Source organism: Malus sylvestris, chromosome 2 (genome assembly GCF_916048215.2).
Source record: "Malus sylvestris chromosome 2, drMalSylv7.2, whole genome shotgun sequence".
Lineage (NCBI taxonomy): Eukaryota > Viridiplantae > Streptophyta > Magnoliopsida > Rosales > Rosaceae > Malus > Malus sylvestris.
In genome coordinates this window covers 33,564,601-33,587,959 of record NC_062261.1, presented here as the reverse complement: position 1 = coordinate 33,587,959, position 23,359 = coordinate 33,564,601, and the positions used below count along the sequence as shown (strand labels likewise).

At 36.2% G+C, this 23,359-nt stretch overlaps 3 protein-coding genes across 3 annotated transcripts; 2 read left to right on the top strand and 1 right to left on the bottom strand.

Moving 5' to 3' along the window:
* The first annotated feature begins 2,358 nt into the window (after positions 1–2,358).
* On the top strand, positions 2,359–6,790 carry LOC126586630 (protein LNK3-like). The gene is made up of 6 exons (XM_050251542.1): positions 2,359–2,596; positions 3,336–3,704; positions 4,071–4,344; positions 5,135–5,245; positions 5,348–5,499; positions 6,092–6,790. The coding sequence occupies exons 2-6, from the start codon at positions 3,346–3,348 to the stop codon at positions 6,447–6,449; spliced, it is 1,254 nt and encodes a 417-aa protein (XP_050107499.1). The 5' UTR covers positions 2,359–2,596; positions 3,336–3,345; the 3' UTR covers positions 6,450–6,790.
* Positions 6,791–11,381: 4,591 nt separating this feature from the next.
* Positions 11,382–12,607, top strand: LOC126586653 (protein MIZU-KUSSEI 1-like). Its single transcript, XM_050251576.1, has one exon. It carries the CDS (start codon positions 11,539–11,541, stop codon positions 12,283–12,285), a length of 747 nt encoding a protein of 248 aa, XP_050107533.1. The 5' UTR covers positions 11,382–11,538; the 3' UTR covers positions 12,286–12,607.
* Positions 12,608–17,553: 4,946 nt separating this feature from the next.
* LOC126586645 (cytosolic sulfotransferase 15-like) lies at positions 17,554–18,765 on the bottom strand. Its single transcript, XM_050251563.1, has one exon. It carries the CDS (start codon positions 18,729–18,731, stop codon positions 17,742–17,744), a length of 990 nt encoding a protein of 329 aa, XP_050107520.1. The 5' UTR covers positions 18,732–18,765; the 3' UTR covers positions 17,554–17,741.
* Between the last annotated feature and the right edge of the window lie 4,594 nt (positions 18,766–23,359).

The following is a 23,359-nucleotide window of genomic DNA, read 5'->3' as shown; positions in this document are numbered from 1 at the left end:
TCTTGTTTTGGGGGAAGTCTTATCGTGATCAAGATGATGATGATACTACTAGCGTGGACCAAGATGATATAGGTTAGTGGAGATTATATGGAGTTTTTTGCCCTTCATTGTTGTCGATATTTGGAAATTCATCATGGCATATCCTTGTCCTCTTGTAGTCTCACTCTATTTGGTTGTTTTTTGTCGTGATAGTGGACGTGATTTTTGAATTTTGTATAAAATGATTATGATGATATGAGTTTGGTGGGATCTGTCTAAATCTGCATTTTGGGTTTGGTAAGTTGGGTGGGTTTGATGTGTACTCATAATATAATATGAAGTTATTAGTTTATTAAGGTGGTTCATTTGAAATTGGTGATTGAATAAGACATTGGAATGTGAATTTTCATGCATTTTGTAATTCTAATTTGATTGTAGGAAGGGAGAGATTAAGGAAGCCAGTGGGGAGGGAGACTCTGTTTCTGAGTTTATATATATTTAAAGGATTTGGTAACACTCTGCTTCTGATAATGGGTCAGTAAAGATACCTGGAGTAGCGAAGATGAGTTGTTAATAATACCTCTCAAGTAAAGTTGAAATCCTTTAAATTAAATCCTTGCACTGTAAGAGTAAGTTGTTACGGAATAACTCAACAATGTATATCTCGTTTGGGACATAATCACTAACAAGGAAAACCATATGAGAGGTGGTTCTCCATAAAATAGAATTGAAAAATTAGCACACCTCCTCATATGCTTCTCGATAAAATTACTTAAGTGGTTTTATGGATAAACACATGTTACCGTGAGTTTGATTGATTACACTAGTGTCATATTGGTGTGAGCTTGATATGAGTGAGTTTCATATATATTAACTATGGGATCAATCTACTATATCTTCTTTTTTTTCCTACCTCTTTTCTCGTATAGAAATCACATTCATGAGTTTAATATATTGAACTAAAAAATCAAAATCACTTTCATAAAATATAAATTTTCCAGTCCATTGTAGAAGTTTGATTCCTATATTATTGATATGGCGCTCAATTTTTTGGCTCACTTGGAAGCCTTAGGCTTTCCATAGTAGTTTAGGTAAGTATGATGACTATATTTAAGAATTAGAAAGAATGAGTTTGACTATATTTAAGAATTAGAAGGAATGAGTTTGATTCGTATTATACTACTGTTAAAGTGGTTTCAATTTGATAGGGTTAAGTTCTACGTATTAAATATGAGATATCTCTACTTGTTCTTTTTTTTTCTGTGTTTACGATGTTTACATCTTTTCTCTCTCTTATATTTTGTTACATAGATACGACAATCATGATTTTAATATATTAAATTAGTTTCTATGTTTAGATGTTTACGTCTTTTCTCTCTCTTATATTTTATTACATAGCTACGACAATCACGAATTTAATATATTAAATTAGAAAAATAAATCACACTCATAGCATTCAAATTCATAGCCTACTGCAAAATTTTGACCTATGTCATTGATATTGGAAAAGGATCCTCGCCGGCTTTTTTTTCCTAGGGATCTTGCAATCGTGTCAATTTTCGTTAGGTACTATTTATATTTGAATTTTAAATTTTAAATAATTTCTGATCGCATGATGTACGATAAACAAACACAATTATGAAACCCCTAGGAAAACGATCCGGCGAATATCCTTTTCCACTAATATCACTTAAATTTGCAGTCTAGTGCGGAAAACCTTACTAAAATACCTGCTCAAAATCCAATTTAGACTCATTGTTTTTGAAGAAAATTTCACTCTGTTCAAAATACCGACCTCTATTTATATAATAATATAAACCGTACCACTCCCTATTATGAGTCACCTAAAAAATCTCTCCTTTTCTTGTGTACCAGGAATCGTGGCCCCTCATCTTCTGGTAATCTTCATCCGACTGTATCTTATCCCTATTTCCCCAAATAGACCAAGCCACAACTTTTTGTTTTGTTTGCAGTCCTCGATTCCCTCAGAAAACGCCACGTGTCATTCACTCCTCCCATATAAGGCCACGTGTCGGAGGCCCAAGCATTTCCAGCCACGTGTGTGCGTGTAAATCTATGCGGGTCCATCGAACGTGAAAGCCTTTACAGCTCCCAATGTTTAATGACCATTCGGGCCATGTACCCCACCGCCTCTTTCTTCTTCGAGACGTCGGTACTGCTAAACAAAATGGGGGTATTTCCGGAATTAAAATATCGGACGCAAGTCGCATTTCACGGCATCCCAAGCGCAATCATCCACCAAGTAATAAATCGGACCTGCTCTCGGTGGGACCAGATTCGGACACGTGGGCCACTGAGAATGCAGTTTTAGATGGAGCCCTCAGCCACAAGAAATCACAGCCACCAGCTTCTCTCTCTCTCTCTCTTATTCTCCATCTGCAAGTTGTTTTCTTTAGACTAAAATAAAATACAGAAAAGCCTGGCCACCAGAAAAACCACGGCCGCCTTGTTTGTTTTTTGCAGCTCTAACACTCCAAATCCCAAATAAACCCATCTGAATTTTCAATTTTCGAAATCGATTTCTTCATCTGGCCTAGCTTGAATCTCTGAATCACAAACTGGGTCCCGTTCAATTTCCCAAATCGTCAATCAAAAGGTATGTTTTCTCTTCACTTTGATTTATGTCACTTGTGTTAAATCTTGGGTTTTTTTTTTTTTTTTTTTGTGATTTTTATGTTTGATGTATTGGATTGACCTTGCTATTCACTGCTGTTATGATATTGTTTGATGATAGTTGATAAAGTGGCTTCAATTTTCACTTTTACTTGGTTTGATGAGTTCTGGATGGTTCAGATGCTGTGCAAGTGTAGGAAAGAAATGAAATTCTGAATTTTAAGCAATTTTAGAGATATATTGGATGCAGTCAGTACTGGAAATCAAAGAAATTGTGAAGTTAAATGGTTTAATAATTAATTACTTGGATGTGAAATTAAAAAAAAAAATTGTGTGTTTTTGTCATGCTTCTGGTTTACCTGTTTTGTACTAAAGCAGATCTGGAAACTTGATTTGAGCTCTTGCTAATTTGGTCATGCTGTTCATGTAGAAGAACCTTCAATTTTATGATTATCCAATCCAATCCAATCCTATCCTAAGCACCAAACAAGACGTCTAGATCTCTGTTTGCTTACAAGAAAATTGAGGATGTAGGGCGTTTAAAGAATAGATGAAATTTTGTTGCTTTGTAATCTAACTGTATAAGACTTGAAGTGCATAATTAGAGTGGAGAACCGACATGAAGGGGATATAGGATTTCTTCCCCTTATTTGTTGACTTGTCCTGATACAAATAAGTTATCAAAATCTGAAAATCAGAATTACCTGTTGTGATTATTTCAGGATAAGTCTCATGGATTGGTATTACGGCGTTGATGATCTTGTTGTTCCAAATGATGGACAATTGGATAGGCTTCCATCACCGGACAGTTGGTCAAGATGGGGAATAAGTCCATCTGAATATTTTCAGTCGACTAATAAATGCTTTTCAACGTATCCACAATTCAACAAAGAGTCCAACTTTAGTGGTAACAGTTTGTTTGGTGAAGTCGAGATGGAAACTTCTGCTAATGAAAAAGATCCGTCGAGCAGTTCAAGTGCATGTGAAGGATTGTCCGAGGCCTCTCTTCAGCAGACCACTCTTTCATACAATCGGGCTAATAATCAACCTGAAGACCTAGCCGGACTCGAACAGATGGATGACATTTTCCTGTACAAGCGTAACCTCTGGGATTAAGATTCTTGATGTAGTTTCTTAACTGCCTTCATTTGTCATAATCAAGTATGGCATCATAGGAAATCCAATGGAAATTGAATTGCTCCATTGTGTTTTCATGTCATATTCTGCACTATTTTATCTTGGGGGTTTGTGCCAGTACGAAAGATGGCATCGGCTATTCGGCTGCATGATACTGAATAATTTAGAGGCATAAAATTCAAACTGTTTTTCTAACACCATTCTTGGAAGGTCTTAATTTTCTTTTAGACCTATTTTAGACCCTAAAATTTTATCATTGCTGATGCACTACAGCCATTCAATATCCTTGTTTCTTAACATCTGATTTCCCCTTCATGCAGGAGTTCCTTACTTGACGATCTTCCTGGGGCAGAAAACGCACACAAATCATTCTCTTTTTGTTCTGATTCCAATGGCATGTTACCCACTGATAGTATCTCGACAAGCACGAGTTTGGAAGCACCAAGTATCTCGAGTGGTGTGCGCAGTGCAGGAAATTCAATGTATCTTCAGACTCATGCATTTTCACCAACTGTGGGTTCTGATAAACGGGTTGCCACTACTTCACAGTTTAATCAGTGCAACTCGGAGAACAAAAATTTTCTTCCAATAAAGGTAATATATTTTTTGAACCATTAGCTTGCCCTGTTCGGATCCTGGGGACAGCAGTCTTAAAAAAAATGCTTACTAACAATCTGCATGCATCTGTATGTTGAAGTGTTTAAGTGGTTATTAGTTATGTATTGCGTATAACTTAGTTGCAACTGAAAATCTGTTTTTTTTTTCGTTAACAGGAAATGCATAATTCTTTGCAGTTTCCAGAGTGTAAGATGGTCTGTATGTAGTCTTAGAAACATAAAAGTCCCGATTTTATTAAAAGTCGGATTTTTCTGGCTACGTACGTGGATGCAGACTTTGTTTAATAATTTTATTAAGAACTTCATCTTCGGGGAAAAATTTCATTAAACTACGATATGATAACTTGAATGAACTATGATATGATAACTTGAAAATTTTGATGGCCTCAATCTGATCTGTGTTGTGGCCTTGTAGTTACTCTGTAAGACAAGTAACACTACAATCTATAAAAGATCATTGTTCATGCTTTAGGTGTTTTGACACAATTTTATGGCAATGTTCCAGGTGCTGTTATGTGTTATCTGTTTTTATTGAATACTATCCTGTTTTTTGGGATTTTGTACCTTCTTATTTTCCTTGGTTTCAACAACTCTATAAAATTTAATTTAATTTTTGAAACAGAACTCCTTCTGAACGTTTCTCGCATCTGTTATTGCAGTTGATTTGTTTTAGCATCTTGAGTTTTACGTACTAATTTGTATATTTCTGCGGTACTAGTTTTCTTGACCAGTAGTACCTTATTAATGTAGTTTTGTTTATGGTACAGACAGCAAGAGTTTTTGCCCCACCCGAGCAAAGCAACAGGAATGGACTTGTTGGTGAGGAGTCATCAGTTGAAGAGTCTGTATTACATGAACTGGAAATGGTGATGAAACAGGTAAACTTAGACTTCAAAGGAAGAATAATGCACATGTTGTAAAGCACATCCATCACATTCATTTTTTGTTATGGAACCTTACCCTGTTATTTGGATGATCAGTTGAATGAGAAGACCCGAATTTGCTTTCGAGATTCCTTGTATCGTCTTGCAAACAACTCAAACGGAAATCACACTACACAGAGCCAAGATGGAGATGAAGCAATGGAAAATGAAAAACCCTCATCATGGACAGCCCAGGATGAAACAGTAAGGTATATTTTGTAATACTTGATACATTACTTCTGTCTCGTTAGAATATTATTTTGTCCATTTCATGTTAGAAAACTGGCCGTGCTGAATTGTGATGGTCAAATTAAATGCCACAGGTTTCATGTTGGTGATAGGGTGATTGTGGTAAACTATTTATATGATTCCCTTTCGGGTGTTCATTTCTGACAATGTTAAAGTTCTATCTCTGCCCGAGAGTTAAATTTGACAGCCCTGAAATCTCTTGATTGCAATAATTGCCAGAGATGCTTCTTTTGGCAGGGGAGGATACCATTTTTATGTTACTCAGTAGTGAAAAACTACTTCATTCTCCAAATATGAAATTTTCATATTTGCCCTAGTACTGCTTTGAAGTACTCTTAAGGTGTTCCTACATTGGCTTGTAGTTGCAATGTACATACCAAACTGGGCGTTGGGCGCTGGTGGGGCATTGAATCCTAGTGTGATGAGTGTTCTATACATTAGCTTGTAGTTCAGTTTGTTAATGTAGTTTAGTTTTTAGTGTTTTTGCTGTGTCCTTATCATGGTTATTGTCTCTCAAGCTCTTATTGACCAAAAAATAAATTTCATATTCAGGTCAGGGAGCAATAAAGGGACGGAATCAGAGACGAACGCCATTGACAGAGCCATCGCAAACCTCATGTTTAATGAGATGGACTTTAATGCACAGGACCTTTCTGGAGGCGCATCGTTAGACTCCAAACAAGAAGTCACTGGAGCGACTGGGCAACAAGCTGACGATGCTTACCGGCCACAAATCTCTCATTCACATATCCACTCACTTGTACCACAAGATGCTGAAGTTCCAACACTAGGTGAAATAAACATGGATGTGGCGACAGATGATGACATGCACATCAGTTTCTCGTCATGTAATGCTGGTGGGAAGCAAAAAGCTCCAATGAGGGAGTTCGAGTCTACAACTGGGTTCTAAAAGGCTATTCGACGGCATATATGGCAAAGGTTTGTGGTCAAAGAACTTTGCTCGAATTGCTTTGAGAACGTTTGTTACTTCTCTTGTATATACAAATCCCGTCTAGTTAGTGTGCAATGTTCAAAGATTTGATATATCTCTGTTCTGCTCAGTTTTGATTGACATGTGAATGAGCGAATTTAATTCAGTACCTCGTCATAGACACGAATTTACGCTTTCCTACTGAAGGCTCGTTCTAGTTATACGCTATGGTGTGTTATATTCAGAAGACTTTACATGCATCCTCAAGTGTGTGCTGTAACTTGTTTGGATTAATTATATGGCAAGTTACATTTGTGGTCTCTAGTGTCTGGGATTCGTATCACTATAAATCTCTATTTCGCTTTCGACATCATGTTTCAGTTTCTTTAATTTCAAACGGTTATGCAAGCTTTTATTTTGTGGGTGTGTTGTAACTTGCGTATAGGGATGGGCAACGGTTATGGCGGGCGGGTAATCGCGGTTATTTAACAATAACCGTTTATGTTCATACCCGTATAATCGTTTACCTGTTGGGTAATTGTCTAAACGGTTATACTCATACCCATAACTGTTTATAAACGGTTAACCATATCCATAACCGCATACTCATTTAACCGTAATCATTTTTAACCCGTTTATCTTTTTTTTTACCATTACCCTTTTTTCACCGGCTACATCTTTTTTAACAACTTGAAAATTAAAAAAAAAAATTTGTCATAATTTTTTGTTTTTTGACAATTAAACACCGTTATAGTTACATTCATCATACATTTTCGTATTTTAATTTTTTAAGTCCTTATACCATTCCAATAATTGACATAATAGTTTACAGACGATATTTTTAACTGTTACAAATGAAGGTAAGTATAATATTTGCCAAATATTATTGGGTTACAAAAATTGTTTAAAAAACATTTCTGTCAATTTCACGGTTACCCGCAAGGAATTTAAATTAATTTGATGAATTTCTTGATGATGAGAATCATCATTCGTGTAGCAATGTTATTGAGAGAATGACTGATGAATTTCTTGCTAATTTATTGGATGCTAATTATTATTAGATCGAGAACATAGTTTGTGTTAGTTTTACATATATAAAATAAATGGGTAAACGGTTACCCGTTTATAACTGCGGTTAATACCCATAACCGTCCATTTAAATTTCGTGGGTAAACGGTTGTATCTATAACTGTTTATTTATCTAAACGGTTACCCATAACCGTAACAATTTAATTTAAATGGGTGGGTAACCGGTTACCCATAACAAATGAATATTTGCCCATCCCTACTTGTGTAGTGACCGACTCGACCTCCTCTCCCTATCCTCCCCCGCCCTATGTTCGCACCGCCTGCGATGGCCCCGATTCTCAATAGAAATCGGTAGAGAAACCCATCCCAATTTTTATTGGAAATCGATGTGATGTTATAATGTTGGCACAAAGATTGACATTGAACTGTGAGCTTGGATCTCTAGCCCAATGCCATGTTCTTACCTTAATTCTTTGATTTGGGGGGCGCAGTGTAGTTTAAACTAGTTTAGGACTTGGCTATGGGGAAGTAAACGATTAAGAACATAAACAATTGCAGATGAAGAGGAGGCAGAAGACCTATCAAATGATTCAATTTGTCAACTTTGACTTTATAGTTTATAGTTTATGCTCCTCGACATGCCCTCCAATTATTCTAAAGTAAATTTATAAGACATTTTCTTCACCCTGATCCTCATTTTTCTTCATCCATAATTTACCAAGTTTCCTTACTCCACACATTTACATTTGCTCAAGTTCCTCCCATGCCCTATCTTCTCATAGTAATGTCTTCTCATAGTGCATTACTTCATACTAGTAATGACAATGAGAAGTAGACTCGATTCAATCAAAACAACAATTGATTTTAGACTCAGCATGATCCACCATAAAAATCACCGATATTACTCTAACTTGACTACATATTAATAGATGTTGAGTTTAGTTGACCATCCACATATAAGCTGTATATTATTTTGTCATATCTCAAAAAGCTTTGATGCTTTTTATAGATTTATTTAGAAGTGCTTTTAGAATGATTGAAAGTGTTTTTAGAGAACATGATTTTGGGTTTCAAAAGCACTTGAAGTGTTTTCCTAGGATGCATTTGTGTTTTTACTAAGAATTAGTTAAAAAAACATTTTCACATAAAACACTTTCAATCATTTAGAAGCACTTAAGTGTTTTTTTTTTCTTTCAGAATTCACTTGCGTTTTTACTAAGAATTAATTCCAAAAATATTTTCCCTTAAAACAGTCTTAGCCATTTTAAAAGCACTTCCAAACTAATCCAATAATGAGCCACGCATTTTCTCATATCTCAAAGTGTACCAGACTTGATTTTCAACTTTCCTCTTCGTGAGAGTTCCTTCTTTCCTTTCGTGAGAGTTCTTTCTCCCCTTGTGAGAGTTTATTTTTAATTGCTTCCTCCCTCTTCCGTAGTCGGCCCTGGCTGTGTCCAGGGTCGGTGGCTGTCTCCCGCTTCTCTTTTCCTTCTTTTATTTTCTGCATGCTCGTTGGCCTGTGTTTTGTCCCCGTTGTTTCGGCCCAATTTACCTGCACTCCTAGCTCTGATCCCCTCTTCTTCCAAACTCAATTTCCCATTCACATCCTTATTTCTCTTCCTTCACCATCCTATCCAACAAACCTTGCTTTTGTCCTTCCTCTGTCTTACTCAATTTGGGCTCTGCAGGCCATTTTTCTTCACGCGACTTGTCCCGACCTCTCGGAAGGTGCGTATAGCTCCAGCTTCGGTGGAAACACAACCACCTTCCATGTGTATGCCCTTATTGGCATTGTTACTGGTGGGATCTCCTTCCCTCTGGTTTCCTTTAATATGTGGCTCAGATCTATTTGGTGCTTAATGGAGGCAGGTTGAAGCTCTCTTTTCCACCACTTATGGGACATCGGTTGGCTATATCTCTGATATTTGCCGGGGATGGAGGTGCACGATGGTGGATTCCGATCGATGGCGGTTGTGGTGCAGGCTGCTTTGGCTTGTTGTCCTTTTTTTGTTTTCCTGTTTGGGCCCAATTCTCTGTTTGGGCTTTGTTTAGCTTGGAGGCCTTATTTTTATTTTTTGCTGGACTTGTAATTCAGCCTCCTATTTTGTATAGTTGTTGGGTTGTTAATGAAGTCACATTTGTCCCCAAAAAAAAAAAAAAAAAAAACCTTAGACTTGTTGTGCGACAACTCAAAAAACTGCCGTTCTCGAGCTACCTGACATTATCATCTTGCGGATATCTTTTGAAATACATTAAACAGTATATTCAACATCTGGAATTGAGTAAGACAATATATTCATTGAACCAGACATTATTAAAAAGGTAATCACAAGCTGGTAGCTCAATGATAAATGACGGATTGCGAGGCTTCCTTTAAATTAAAAGCGGGAGATCTTGAGTTCGAAACCTACTGTTGGTATGGAAGTCAGACTTGTGGTCAGGTGAGGTTGAAATGGTGGATAACCTTGGTTTGTCACCAGTTATCCATTTTTTTTAAACATTATGAAAAAGGTTAGCTAAACGAGAAAAGAAACCTAAAGTAAAATATATCTTCATAGTCAACTGAGGTTGAAATGGTGGATTATGAAAAAGGTTAGCTAAACGAGAAAAGAAACCTAAAGTAAAATATATCTTTATAGTCAACTGAGGTTGAAATAGTGGATAACCGTGGTTTGTTACCAGTTATCCATTTTTTTTTTTTAACATTATGAAAAAAGTAAGCTAGACGAGAAAAGAAACCTAAAGTAAAATATATCTTCATAGTCAACTGACAAGAACAAAAGTCAACAGCAGTACCGGACGGCTGATTAGCTTACCCTTCAAATATTGCGTGACAATTTAAAATGAAAGAAGAATTAAAAGCAGAAATTTTACGTTAATCATATAGGAAAAAAAACGTTGTATTGGTGTTACAATTTGTATAAAATTCGTTTTGAACAGTACCTTCATATAATAGGGCCTTTCAAATTTGAAAGGAATGATGATCAATGTTCTTCTTTTAATTAAGAATACTTACTTATCAAGTTGATCAGTAAATAAGTACTTCTGTAGAAAATTAAAGAGTGCTTCTGTGATGTAGAACAAGGTGGCAGTATGCATCCAAAACCAACCCGGCAAACGCAAATTCAGTAACAAAGTCCTTACAATGTAGATTTGGACTCCAAACTCTGATTTGGCTCTATGACTCGCCGTATCGCGTCACGAGTGCAACTCAATCTGATTTAGACCAAAATTCTTCGTTTCCTATGTTAAATTCGGATTTAAAGTTTTCAGGATGTTTCGTAATTTGCTTTCAATTGTGATTCCTAGCAAGATTAGGGTGAAGGTAGACTATGAAACCATCGTTTGTGCGGTGCTAGGGTTGGTATCTTTCTTTTTTCAATCTTAAACTTTGAGAGGTCTTTTATGGTTTCTCGTGGATTTCAGTTATCGTTTGATTTCCTTCTATTGTCAAAATGTGTCACTTTATTTCCCACCTTATGTCCATTTCTCCACCCAATTTTTATGTGAAAGCTTTAATGATAAGTTCATCATTTCGTAAACGACTTGTAAATACCTTGAGTACAAATATTGAGAAAAATGATAATTGACATGAATGATCGAACACCACTCTCAACCTATTCGATCGATTCTGTTATGGATATGGTTACTTAGACTTTGCTTATTGCTATCTTTTATATACACAATGCCTAGTGCTAAAGGTTTCCACCTGTGAGTCTTTCCAGCCTTCGAGATGTACGCAAATTGTCATAGCTTGATCACTAGCTTGTTTTCCTTTAAAAACATAAAACAATAGTTATCTATCTTTAGCTAAACCACCAAACTAAAAGCCTAACCATCCATAAACAACGAATAAAACAATCCATATCCTTAATTCCCTGTTAAACTATTCAACAATACTCGCAACGTGCACACCACAAAATCACAAACTTAAAACTCCTCTTCTTATACACCCTAGCTCATTTCCACAACCAAGCTCTCACCAAAGTCATCTCTCAAGCATTGCCGTCTCCAGCTCCACCTACCACCAGTTTTTCTTATGGCAGCAGCGGAAACACAGCCGCCACCGCCACTGCTACCAGCGTCGTCGCCACGGTCTGAAAACCCCAAACCAACTACACCAACTATGAATACACCTCCGCCTATCTCCCTCCAACCATCCACGAAAAAAGGTCCATCAAAACCTACAAAACTATTCCGGCGCTTTCGTGCTGTTTTCCGGTCATTTCCAATCATATCTCCTTCATGCAAGATTCCTGTTTCACTCCACGGAAACCGTATTGGAGATGGACACCTCCACGGAGGGACACGGATGACTGGAACCCTATTTGGGTGCCGTAAAGCTAGGGTTAACCTCGTTATCCAGGAAAGCCCTAGATGTCTTCCCATGCTTGTCCTTGAGCTTGGGATACCCACAGGAAAGCTCCTCCAAGATATGGGAATGGGGCTTGTTAGAATAGCCCTAGAGTGCGAAAAGAAACCGGGCCAGAAGACGAAGGTCGTTGATGAGCCGATATGGGTGTTATATTGCAATGGGAAGAAATCAGGGTACGGAGTTAGAAGGGAGCCGACGGAGGATGACTTGAGTGTGATGCAAGTGTTGCATGCAGTGTCCATGGGAGCTGGGGTGCTACCAAATGAAACTGAGTTGCCAGATGGTGACCTAATGTACATGAGAGCACAGTTCGAACGTGTTGTTGGGTCTAGGGATTCGGAGACATATTATATGATGAATCCGGATGGGAACAATGGCCCTGAGCTCAGTGTGTTCTTCGTCAGGGTCTAATTCGATCAAGTGAAGTCTGAGGACAATATTGCTGGGAAAGAAAAAAACAATGGTCCACATGCAAGGCACGAAGTGTTAATGTCGTTGAAAGGGTTCGAGGAAAAGTATATACACCTCCAAATTGGTCCTCAATGGAGGCAATGTTGGGATTGTAGACCGTGTATATCGCATCTTGCTTTATGTGGATAGACCCTACGTTTTGGCCCTGAAATATTGTGTCGTGTCTTTAAGTCGTAATGTTCTTTGTTTGTTCATGAGAGAAAAGACATACAATTTTTTTTCCCCTTCATACTTTGTAACATAAAGTAATTTTCGTACTAATCAGAATCAAATCAGTTGACTAAGAAGAATATATTCTGTAGTATACTCCATATGCGGATTTTGTTCCTTTTGTTTCTTTGTTTGTTCTTCATTAGTGCGCATCAATTATTGTAGCTAGTGGAAAAGATTTGTAACTCAAGTGATTAAGAGCATTCATGTTTGATAATTCACGTTAAGTGAGGATAAGGTAGGGTGGGTGGTGGAGGGAAGGAAGTTTGAGCTAAGCCACATTTAGGTCAATTGTAATAATTAGGTATCGTACTTACTATGCGTCAAACATTAGACCTCTAGCTTACAATAATTCTGAGTTATACGTAACTCAAGTCTTCAAGGTTCCTTATAGTACTTAATTGTTGCAGTCGTTTGGAAGTGCTTTTAAAATGGCTGGAAGCGCTTTTGGTGAAAATGTTTTTTGAAACGAGTCCTTAGTAAAAATACAAGTTAATCTTGAAAAAACAATTGAAGTGATTCTAGGACCTAAAAATATTTTCTCTAAAAGTGCTTTTATTCATTTAAAGCACTTCTGAACGAGCCAATATATTTAGAATGTGTTCACAATATATGAAATATTAGGCCTAGTAAAGTCCTATTTGCGCTCCAACTATGCTTTGATAGAGGGTAGGATCATGTTGAGAGTAAGAATCCCACAGGGAAAGGAAAATTTTTGCATGTGCTTATAAGTAATTGAGCCTCTCTTCATATTGCTAATTGATTTTATAGTGAAACTCCAACTTTCTTCATGGTATCAGAGTAGGTTAGGCTTGAAAATTTGCCACATGTGAGGGGGTGCGTTGAGAGTATAAATCCCACATCGAGAAAAGGAGAGACACTGCATGTGCTTATAAGTAATTGGGCTACTCTATATTGCCAATTGGTTTTATAGTGAAACTCCAACTTTCTTCATTTCTTTAAGTAATTCATCATCATCATCATCCTTAATAATCTGGGCATGGAGCTTGTAAGTGTTAAAATAGGAGCCTAGGGTTTATGAGAATATTTTTTGTTTTATATCTCCATGTGGAGGCGAATATTTTATAAAAATACAATCCTTGTAGGACAAAGAAACAATAACTCTTAACCTATTTACAAAAATAAATAAAATTCTACAAGGAAATAAATATAAAGAATATAATTACTCCTATTTTAAATTGGGCTCATGAAAACATTTCATCTCAAGTTGTTGCATAGATATCGCTCATACCCAACTTGTTAAGTTAGTATTGGAATACCTTACTTGATGCAGCCTTAGTCAAGATATCTATTAGTTGATCTTCAATCTTCGTATATAGAAGTTGACTAATATGTCCCTTCCACTTCTTCTTGATAAATGCCTATCCACTTCAACAGGTTTGTGCGATCACGTTAAACTAAATTGTAAGATATGTGAATTGTAGCCTTATTATCGGAAAACAAGTTCATAGCACAGACCTCAGATATATCTGTCTCTTCTTAAATCTGCATCAGTATATCCATCTATTCTCAAATGGTCATTCTTATAAAACATAATCTCTTTCATGGCGCAGACCTCATATATCCACAAATATGAAAAACTGCTTCATATGATCTTCACTAGATAAATTCTTTCAACTAAAACATAATGTCCAAAAACTGGCTTACAACACATACTGCATATGCGATATCAGCTCTGGTGTGCGTGACAGATTCTTCCAATTAACCTTTGATAATGATCTTTGTTTGATGTAACCTAATATGGACATTCTCCAAGGTGATGATCTAAGTGTATATGGCGGTTTACAGGGCTATTTCAGCGAACAAGTCTAAAACACACTTTCATTATGAAAGAAATGTGTCTTATTCAGAACAAGCAACTTTGATTATCAAAAAGTATTTCAATTACCAATATCCTTGATCTCAAATTCGACAGCTAGATACTTTTTTTGGTCTTGGAATCTTTTGTTGATCATGATCTTTAGTTACAATCATATCCTCAACATAAATTATGAGAGCAGTTACCTTACCCTAATGATGCTTAAGGAAAATAAATGATCCGAATTGCTATGCTTGAAACCATATTTCTTCATAGCCGCATAAAATTTTCCAAACCAAGCTCTAGGTGACTGCTTTAACCCGTACACGATTTTCTTCAATTTACACATCTTTGGATTATTAGACGCAACATATCTTGAAGGTACATTCATATAAACATCTTCTTTCAGATTTCTATGAACAAAAGCATAATTCATATCAAACTGCTGTAAAGGCCAATAGCAGCAAAAGATAAGAAAACATGAGCCTCATTGATATTTGCCGCATGAGCAAATGTCTTTACTTAGTTAATTCCATAAGTTTGAGTGTAGACCTTTGCAACTAATCTTGCCTTGTATCTCTTCACCGTAACATCTACCTTGTATTTCATAGTATACATGCATGTACAACCAACTACCTTTTACCTCTATGTAATGGAACCAAGTTCCAATCCTGATTTTTCATAATGCCTCAATCTCCTCCATCATTGCCTTTCTCTTTTTCACGGCCTTTCCCCATTTGGGACCAAACTGGATTTTCTCAACATTACTTGGAATATGAATGGTAGAAAACTGATGGACAAGTACCTTTCTTGAAGGTGAATGTCAAGAACCTTGAAAACACAACCAAGAAAAGGCAATCAATCATGATTGCGTGAAAATAATGATTTTCCTTCGTCACCATCTTCATGAAGGCATGAAGCTAAGTACCTTGGAGTGAAGGATCTTGCTGTTCTTTGGAATAATTTGGAAGAAAGATCTCTATGAAGGAAAGCATAATGCATATCAAACTGTCGTAAAGGCCAATTCAAATTACCAGCCAGAGATAAGAAAAGTCCTAAGGATTTTGAGAGCATATCTACAGGGGTTATCCCCTATTTATATTGAAGCCTTGTGAGGAGCAAAAAGGAATCATTTTCCCACCAAGACTTGGATCCCTACCTTGCGAAGAAAAGTACTAATCAAAAGGAATTGCATCTCCTTTTGTTTCCTAATTAAACACAAGTAGCTATATGTGCGGGCATTTGTGTAGACTTCAATTAATCATGCCTAATAGGTGAATGACATGTGGATTATCAATTCACTATGACTAATTTGTCCTTGACATCTTGAATAGATCATACATGATACTTCAGTGGTTAAGCATCGCCTACCCTATAGGTCTTGGGCCTTCGGACCAGGTATATATCCATACTCCTACAACTGTGCCCTTTCGGGTATATGTCCTTACTCTTCAGAATCTCCCTTAGCTGTCCCTCGGTCTGGCTAGTCCATCTGCCAAATACCGAGCCTACCAGTAGAAATATGATCAAACGGTCCGTATAGTAAGGTATGCACCATCCTAGCAAAAGTCTACTACCCTATTGTCAAACTGCATATGAGAGGTCTCTCCTATAAATAGACAAGTCAATCAAGGAGATTGGTAGTTGTTACTTACTACCTAGAATCCTCTTAGTTCAGTTTCTCTAGAATTATTTTCCTGACTTAGGCATCGGAGATCCTTTGACAGACACTCTCCCCCTTTGCTTAGGTGTTCGTCAATTAGCCTAACGATGTAAATTTATTTTGCAAGTTTTTCGTCAATCTATCCTTGATGAAACTTTACAACCATAGTTACTAATGGAACCTTGTGTTTATTTAAAAAAACTAGTTATAGTTTATTCAGAAACTAGCTCTCCTATTCTTATGGATGACCACTTCTTTTCTATTAAACAGATTTTGTTTTGAAGATAAAAGTAAAGACCTAGTCTTCCTCAACTAGGTGATCACTTCCAGATTTTTTGGCATGATTCTTAGGCCATATTTTCCTCAACCTCTTCAACGTTAACTTTGGGTTTTCTGTATAAATATAAGGACCTCTCTTTAGTCGAAAGATAAGATTTAGAAAGCTGAAAAAAAGTTAGTTAAACACTTAGCATTCTGAGCAGTTTGAGGGTGATAGTTTTCGGACTTTCCTCAGTGCAAGGGAGAGTCTAGACAGGAGGATTCTAGGCTGTTTTATCCTGGGGACAGCGTGGTGTTGTTTGAACTGCTTGCACACATTAGACAGAGCCGCGAAACGTCTTAAAGAAAGCGACATTGTCCGCGACTCAACCAAAGACAGATTTTCATTTTTATGTTCTTCATTCTATGGTAATATTGTTCCTGTTTTTATTGTGCAGCATCATTAACAGTTACAATGATCAATTACCTGATATATAAGAAAGTATAATTACAGAGAAAAATCCATAATCAACGATTCTATTCTAACAAATAGGACCGGGGTAGAGCTAAACACACTGCAGTAAGTGGTAGTCGAACCGAAGCCTTCTACTAAACTACGGTAAGTGGCTTGATAATCTCAATTTTGGCATAAACTTTTTCACTTTCATTGAGTGGCAGAGTGTCCAAAACAAGAATAAACCAACCAAATTATGGGTCGAGTTTCTGAATTTTAGAAGGCCATATTTTGCCTTCGTGGACGGCCTCTTAAATAAATCTCTTAACCCCACTGGTTTCACCTACCCTCTCTTATCCTAATTATTTCTAGGCCACCTACTGGCCAGAGCCATTGTCTATGTGCGATGTCGCCTGCGATCTTACAATTCGGATCAGTTTTCCAGTTTGGCGGTTTTACTGCCTATCCTTATTGTCTCTGTGGAAGGGAATCCCTAGGGAGTTAGTCCCAACCCAAGTGGTGAGCGTAGTGGAAGTGGGTTAGAAATATACAAAATTCAATTACCTTCCATTATTAACCCAAGTGGTGAATTAGAAAATTTTGGGGAGTGAAGGGTCTATTAGTGAGTAGAAATAATAAAAAAAATATAATCACCCAAATTAAATCAAAAGGCGACCACTAAATTCGATCCCTTGTTTCTTTCAATTTTTAACTTCAGATTTGCCCTAATAGTGGCATGCAATATATATTGATACTGATTTATATTATATTATGAAACAAACACGACAACCTGATATGGAACAATTAAACTGAAAAGATTTACACTGCATAGCATTTCATAATTAAAATGATAAATCCACTTTCTTTTTGTGACAGAAACTTGACATAATCCACCTTTTGGCTACGGTAAAATAAAGCAGACATGAAAATAGCTGGATAGATTGAATAATCGAGACCCAAAACCACTGCAACTAGCTAGGGTTCTGTAGTTCCTAGGGAAACACTTTGAATCTCAAACCTGAACCACTTAACTTGTCCTCTATGACCCTGGACAGCCTCTCCACCATCTTTGGGGACAAATAATTGACCCAATCTCCGACCTCAGCTTTTCTAAACAGGTTCTTATTCTCAAAGTTCTTAATAGAAGTACCAGTTTTATTAACCTCCAATTTCTTCATGTTTTCAAAGCAACACAGCTTCGAAATGCTTTCTATCACACCATTTTTCTCCTCTACCAGAGTAAAAGGGCAGCCCAAAAACTTGGCCAGTTTTTTGAGTTGAAAGACACCATCTTCCTTTAGGTCCTCATACTTCAAGAAAAGCACCTTTTGGGGCCTAAGTAAGCTCTCATTCCAGTACCCCAGCATGTGGTCCCAGAAGGGACCAAACCCTACTATGCCCTTGCAGTACATGTCAAATGCCTCCTCCATAGAGAGTTGAGCTTTTGATTCTGGCTTCACTTTGTTAAGGAAATGCCAAGAGGACACAAATGTGTCAAAAGGGTTCCTGCATATGTAAACAATCTTTGAGTTAGATTTTCTGATGGAGTTAGCCAGAGAAGCAAAAGGGATGTGGGTTCCAAAGAGTCTTGGCTGATCATCAGGAAGGTTGGTGGTGGTGAGATCAGGAATCTGGTTGTTTGCATAAAGCTTGTACTCGAAGAAAGGCACAAGGTCATGAGGGTTGGAAGTGAGCAAAGGGTGGCTCTTTGAGTTTGTGGTGAAACGGTGGCGGTTGACGGTGGCGAAAGCCAAGGCTTTCAGCCATGTGGTGCCGGATTTTGGTATGGTGGCTAACACTATGTCAGTGTCAGTAGCTTGGAAGTGCTTTTGGAAAGTGATTATGGACTGGATCTCAGCTGCCTGGCACCAAAAGCCTTGGAACTGATAGAGGTGAAGAGTTCTCCAACCTCTCTCCTTGGGGAGAGAAAGAAGCATTTGCTTGCACTCATCACCGATTTTTTCTTCCTCAGTGGGTGCCATAGATGTGGTTGTGGAGGTGGTAGAGGACGCAAACACCCCACGAATATATACTAGAGCTCCCACACATTCGTGCAGACACTTTGCATGTACAAGATCAACTGTTCATTTGTGTGCTCCAATCAAGCACGTGCCTTTTGAAATTGTCATGCTACTTGTAATCTTTGTACAAAATCCCGGGACCATACCTATGCAACATGTGAGTCTGTGACGTGATGGTGATATTTTACATGTTGTTGGAAGTTGGAGTTAAACAATAAAGAGAAATCGGTGGAGCGTTTCGTGAATTTCTTTTTTTTTTTTTTTTACAACCGATATGATGTTTACCGTAATTTTTTTTAACATAAAAAAAGAAATTTTAAACTTGAATGCGGAGGAGGAATACACTGTTTTAAAGTTAAGGACGAATCCTGAGGATAATATAGTAAGTAAATGTTTTAGTAAATCATAATAGTTACCAAGTTAGTTAGAAAGTTGCAAATATTCTTTTACTTTCCTTAGTTTGTAACTTTAGCTTTTCCTAAAGTGTAACTATAAATAGTTGTGTAACTTAATTATCCTTGAGATTAATGAAATGAAACATTTTCTCAATATGGTATTGGAGTAGGTTGAGGATAATATAGTAAATAAATGTGTTAGTAAATCATAATAGTTACCAAGTTAGTGAGAAAGTTACTGTTGTAAATATTCTTTTACTTTCCCTTAGTTTGTAACTTTAGCTCTCCTTAAGTGTAACTATAAATACTTGTGTAACTTATCCTCGAGATTAATGAAGTGAATCATTTTCTCAATACATACTGTTTGGTATCCTTTACAACTATCATTCACGCATATCTTTTCGAAGCCAATATTACATACGATGAAATGACTAATAATTTTATCATCATAATTCTATGAAGTTCTCACAATTTTCTCACAATTATACCAAATGTAACGTTCCTAACACTAAATGAATATATTTGAAAAAGGAACTATTATTAGCACTTTAAAAATCTCATTTGACAGTCCTTACAAATGTATTTTTATTTCTAATTATAGAAAATTTAGAGTGCACAATGAGATTTTTAGAGTGTCAATAACAATTCTCTTTGAAAAGTGTACATAATTTTTAAATATAAAATCTGAATATGTTAACAAGTAAATAAATTTGAAAACAGTAACATGGGTGCAAACCAAAAAATCTTATAAAAAGTAAAAAAAAAAAATGAAGTTTTAATCAATAAAAAAATGAAAGATAAAAACATAATTTCTCCTAATTAACACGATCAAGTTATATTCTTCCATTGCAATCGCACCAAAATTTTGGATGTTTATTGGAAGTGGAGAAGTAGGTGGGTTGATATGTATCTATAAAATATTTAAATTGCAAGGGGTCTACATACATCTCTATGAATAGGTCATAAGCATAGCGGGAGCTATATTCCTATCATAGAATATGGAAAGTGCAGTTTTGAATAATGTGTAACATATGCACCTAGGGGTGGGTTCGGTTTAATTCGGTTCGGTTTTTTGCCAAAACCGAAACCAAACCGAAATTTCGGTTCGGTTCGGTTCGGTTCATTTTTTTTTCGGTTTTTTTCGGTTCGGTTTTTTTTCGATTCGGTTTTTTTCGGTTCGGTTTCGGTTCGGTTTCGGTTTTTTGTTTTTTTTTTCTTTCAAAAAATGAAAAACATTGAAATTTTAAATTTTAACGTATCCAACACAATCATAACACAAGCATTCTAACTATAATCAAAGACAATGAAAATAAACATTTAAAGTTGAACTAAAATCATCAATCAAGTCTTCCAAAGTCCAAACTAACAACATCACAACACAAAAATCGTACAAATGACTTAGAAAAGTTAAATTGTATGATGTTGTTCAAAGATCAGGGTTGTTTGCTTGTAACTGCATGTTGACAACTTGATTAGTAAAAGAAATGCGTGGGTGGATTTATTTAGTGTGTGTTGGATTCTTTTCCATCACAAATTCCCTAAGTAATCTACCCGAAATAAATGTTTATAGATTCTGTTACATGTTATATGAGAGTAGATTTGGAAAAGAAAGCTGAGACAAAAGTAGACAGTGCTATGGAGATGGATGTAGGTACTTCAGGATGAGGTTTGGCTCCGGAACCTTATATGGGGGATAAATAATAGGTTAGGGTTTAAAGTTTTTATAGGACTTTTTTTTAATATTTTGAGCTTAAAGTTTGGCAACACATTGGGTTTAGCATATTTTAACTTACAAATTGGGTTTAGAAAATAATATCCAAAACAAATAATTAAATAAAAAAATTAATTTAATTAATTCGGTTCGGTTCGGTTTGGTTCGGTTTCTAGATCACTAAAACCGAACCGAACCAAAAGAATTTGGTTCGGTTCGGTTCGGTTTTTTCAATTCGGTTCGGTTTTTTTGTTCGGTTCGGTTTTTTCGGTTTCGGTTCGGTTTGGTTTTCGGTTTTTTTCGGTTTTCGGTTTTTTGAACCCACCCCTATATGCACCCATTCTTGGCGTGCCATTATCAAATGTTGAGAAAGAAAAAAAAATGAGAAACAAATCAATTGGGTTCATCAGGCTGCCCTGAGGATAGTTGGAGTAGGCTGAGCCAAACATTTGTAGGATTTAATTGTTTTATATAATTAATTTGTACATAAAAGGTTGAAAGTTAGATTATGTAAACTTAATTAGTGTATTTGTAATTAAAAACGCGAGGCGTATAGTATTTGATTAATGTTTGTATGTGTTTATTATTTTTAATGATATTTGATGTAGAAGAACTTAATAGCACAAGTAAACCGCTTCAGTGGTTTCGTGTTAGTGAAATAAAGACACGTGTAAGTTTTTTATTTACATGTTTTTGTTTCATTCGCATGAGACACCACATAGCAGTATACTCGTGCCATATAAGTTAATCTCGTTAGCGAGATGTTAGAAGTTTGAATTTCGTGGTTGACTTCCATTGTCTAACTTAACACAATTCTTTACCCCTTATTGTAAATACATCGTTTTATCAAAAAAAGTTCAATCACATTATCTTTTGTTGTTGAGAATTTTGTATAAATACCAATTGGATGTTCAAGATGTATGCAATTATTGCCCAAAGACATTGTTTTTACCGATGTTGCTCAAGTTTGTCTGTTTTTAGAGGCATATCTTTGTTAACATAGCTGAAGAAGAAGATAGAAGAGAGAAAGAAACGAGAGGGAGCGAGAACAATGTGATTGTTATTTGTATTTCTCAATAATGAGCACTCTGCTTTACAACTTCAGTTTTATCTCAATACAACAATCTCACCAATTTAATCAACATAACTAACCAATATCGGATTGCAACAAGGATCAACAACCCGATACATCACATTCTTCATTATTTTCCTAACAATCTTCATTTCATGACGCTAGACGATTTGGGGTAGAAAATATTTTTACAATATATAGCTCGTCACCTGGGGTGGTCAATGAGCGTCCATAAATATTTCATCATCACCGGTACAAACACCACCACTTATTACCACAACAAACATATATCTAACTTAGATGGACTTCTTCTTAGCTAAGTTGGCAATACAACATAATTCCATTGACGTTGTTTTCCTTTGGTTGATCCTCGCATGAGTACTTAAAACACAAATCTTACCCCTAAGTCATCTGTGCGTCAAGAAATTAGTAAAATAGCAAAAATGTCTTTAAAACATGTGCAGAGACATGACCCCCGATGCGATTTTATATAAAATAGTGATATTTTTTAAGCACACCCGCCCTTTATTAGATACTGTTAGGATAAAGTTGAACAAAAATATCCAAAAAGAAAATATCCAGAGAGATAAAGAGTGGAGGGTAATGCGAGAAAGATTAATTTTTTTAAAGTAAACTTGTAATTAGATGATGTGGTTATTGATGATTAGAACATTACTTAAGTATCAATTAATGTGCTTGTTTCTTATTGATAACACATTATGTTGTTTATAAATTTTATTTGAAAATTTAATCTCTCTAACATTACCGAAAATATATATCAGAAGAGTGGGGTCTTTTGTCTTTGGAGTGGTTATGTGGGCACAATTTGTTGCGTGGTGGATGTTAGGTAGCGCGTCGACATGCCTGCCGATAAGGCAGCGTACGTCAGCCATAAATAAATACTACGAGAATCGAACTGCCTATATTACTCGCCGAAATTACCGAAAGAAAAAGAAAGATTAAGGTTCTGGAGGCATCTTTATGTCATGGGGACCTTCTCACGTCACATATATTGCCGACAAAATTCCAATCGTATAGTTTATGTGTGGGAATGAAAAGTCCATAAACTCGTTGAAATTCAGATTCACGTTTATTTATCCATTTTGATATTCAGAATCTCTTGTATATCAATTAATAAAGGCTTTAAAGAAAATACCAACTTAAGAAAACTACCATTCTTTTCACATTCTATTACTTATAAGTACAGGGACATTTATATTTTTATCCCCACATGCCACCGGTCTGAATTGCCGTCGGTCACCGTCAGTGTCGGCAGAAATGTTTTCAGTTGTCGAAAATCAAGTCATTGTTCACTAGTAACTTACAAAAAGAAAAAAAACAAAAAAACAAAAAGTGTAACTTTTTCATCTTCAATTGTGTTTTATGTGTGGGTTTATTATTATTTTTAAAT

Coding starts and splice junctions, on each gene's coding strand:
- LOC126586645 (XM_050251563.1), bottom strand. CDS start 18,731: ATGGCACCCACTGAGGAAGAAAAAATCGGTGATGAGTGCAAGCAAATG.
- LOC126586630 (XM_050251542.1), top strand. CDS start 3,346: ATGGATTGGTATTACGGCGTTGATGATCTTGTTGTTCCAAATGATGGA. Junction 5,246..5,347: donor TGGAAATGGTGATGAAACAG/GTAAACTTAGAC, acceptor TTGGATGATCAG/TTGAATGAGAAGACCCGAAT. Junction 5,500..6,091: donor GCCCAGGATGAAACAGTAAG/GTATATTTTGTA, acceptor TTTCATATTCAG/GTCAGGGAGCAATAAAGGGA.
- LOC126586653 (XM_050251576.1), top strand. CDS start 11,539: ATGGCAGCAGCGGAAACACAGCCGCCACCGCCACTGCTACCAGCGTCG.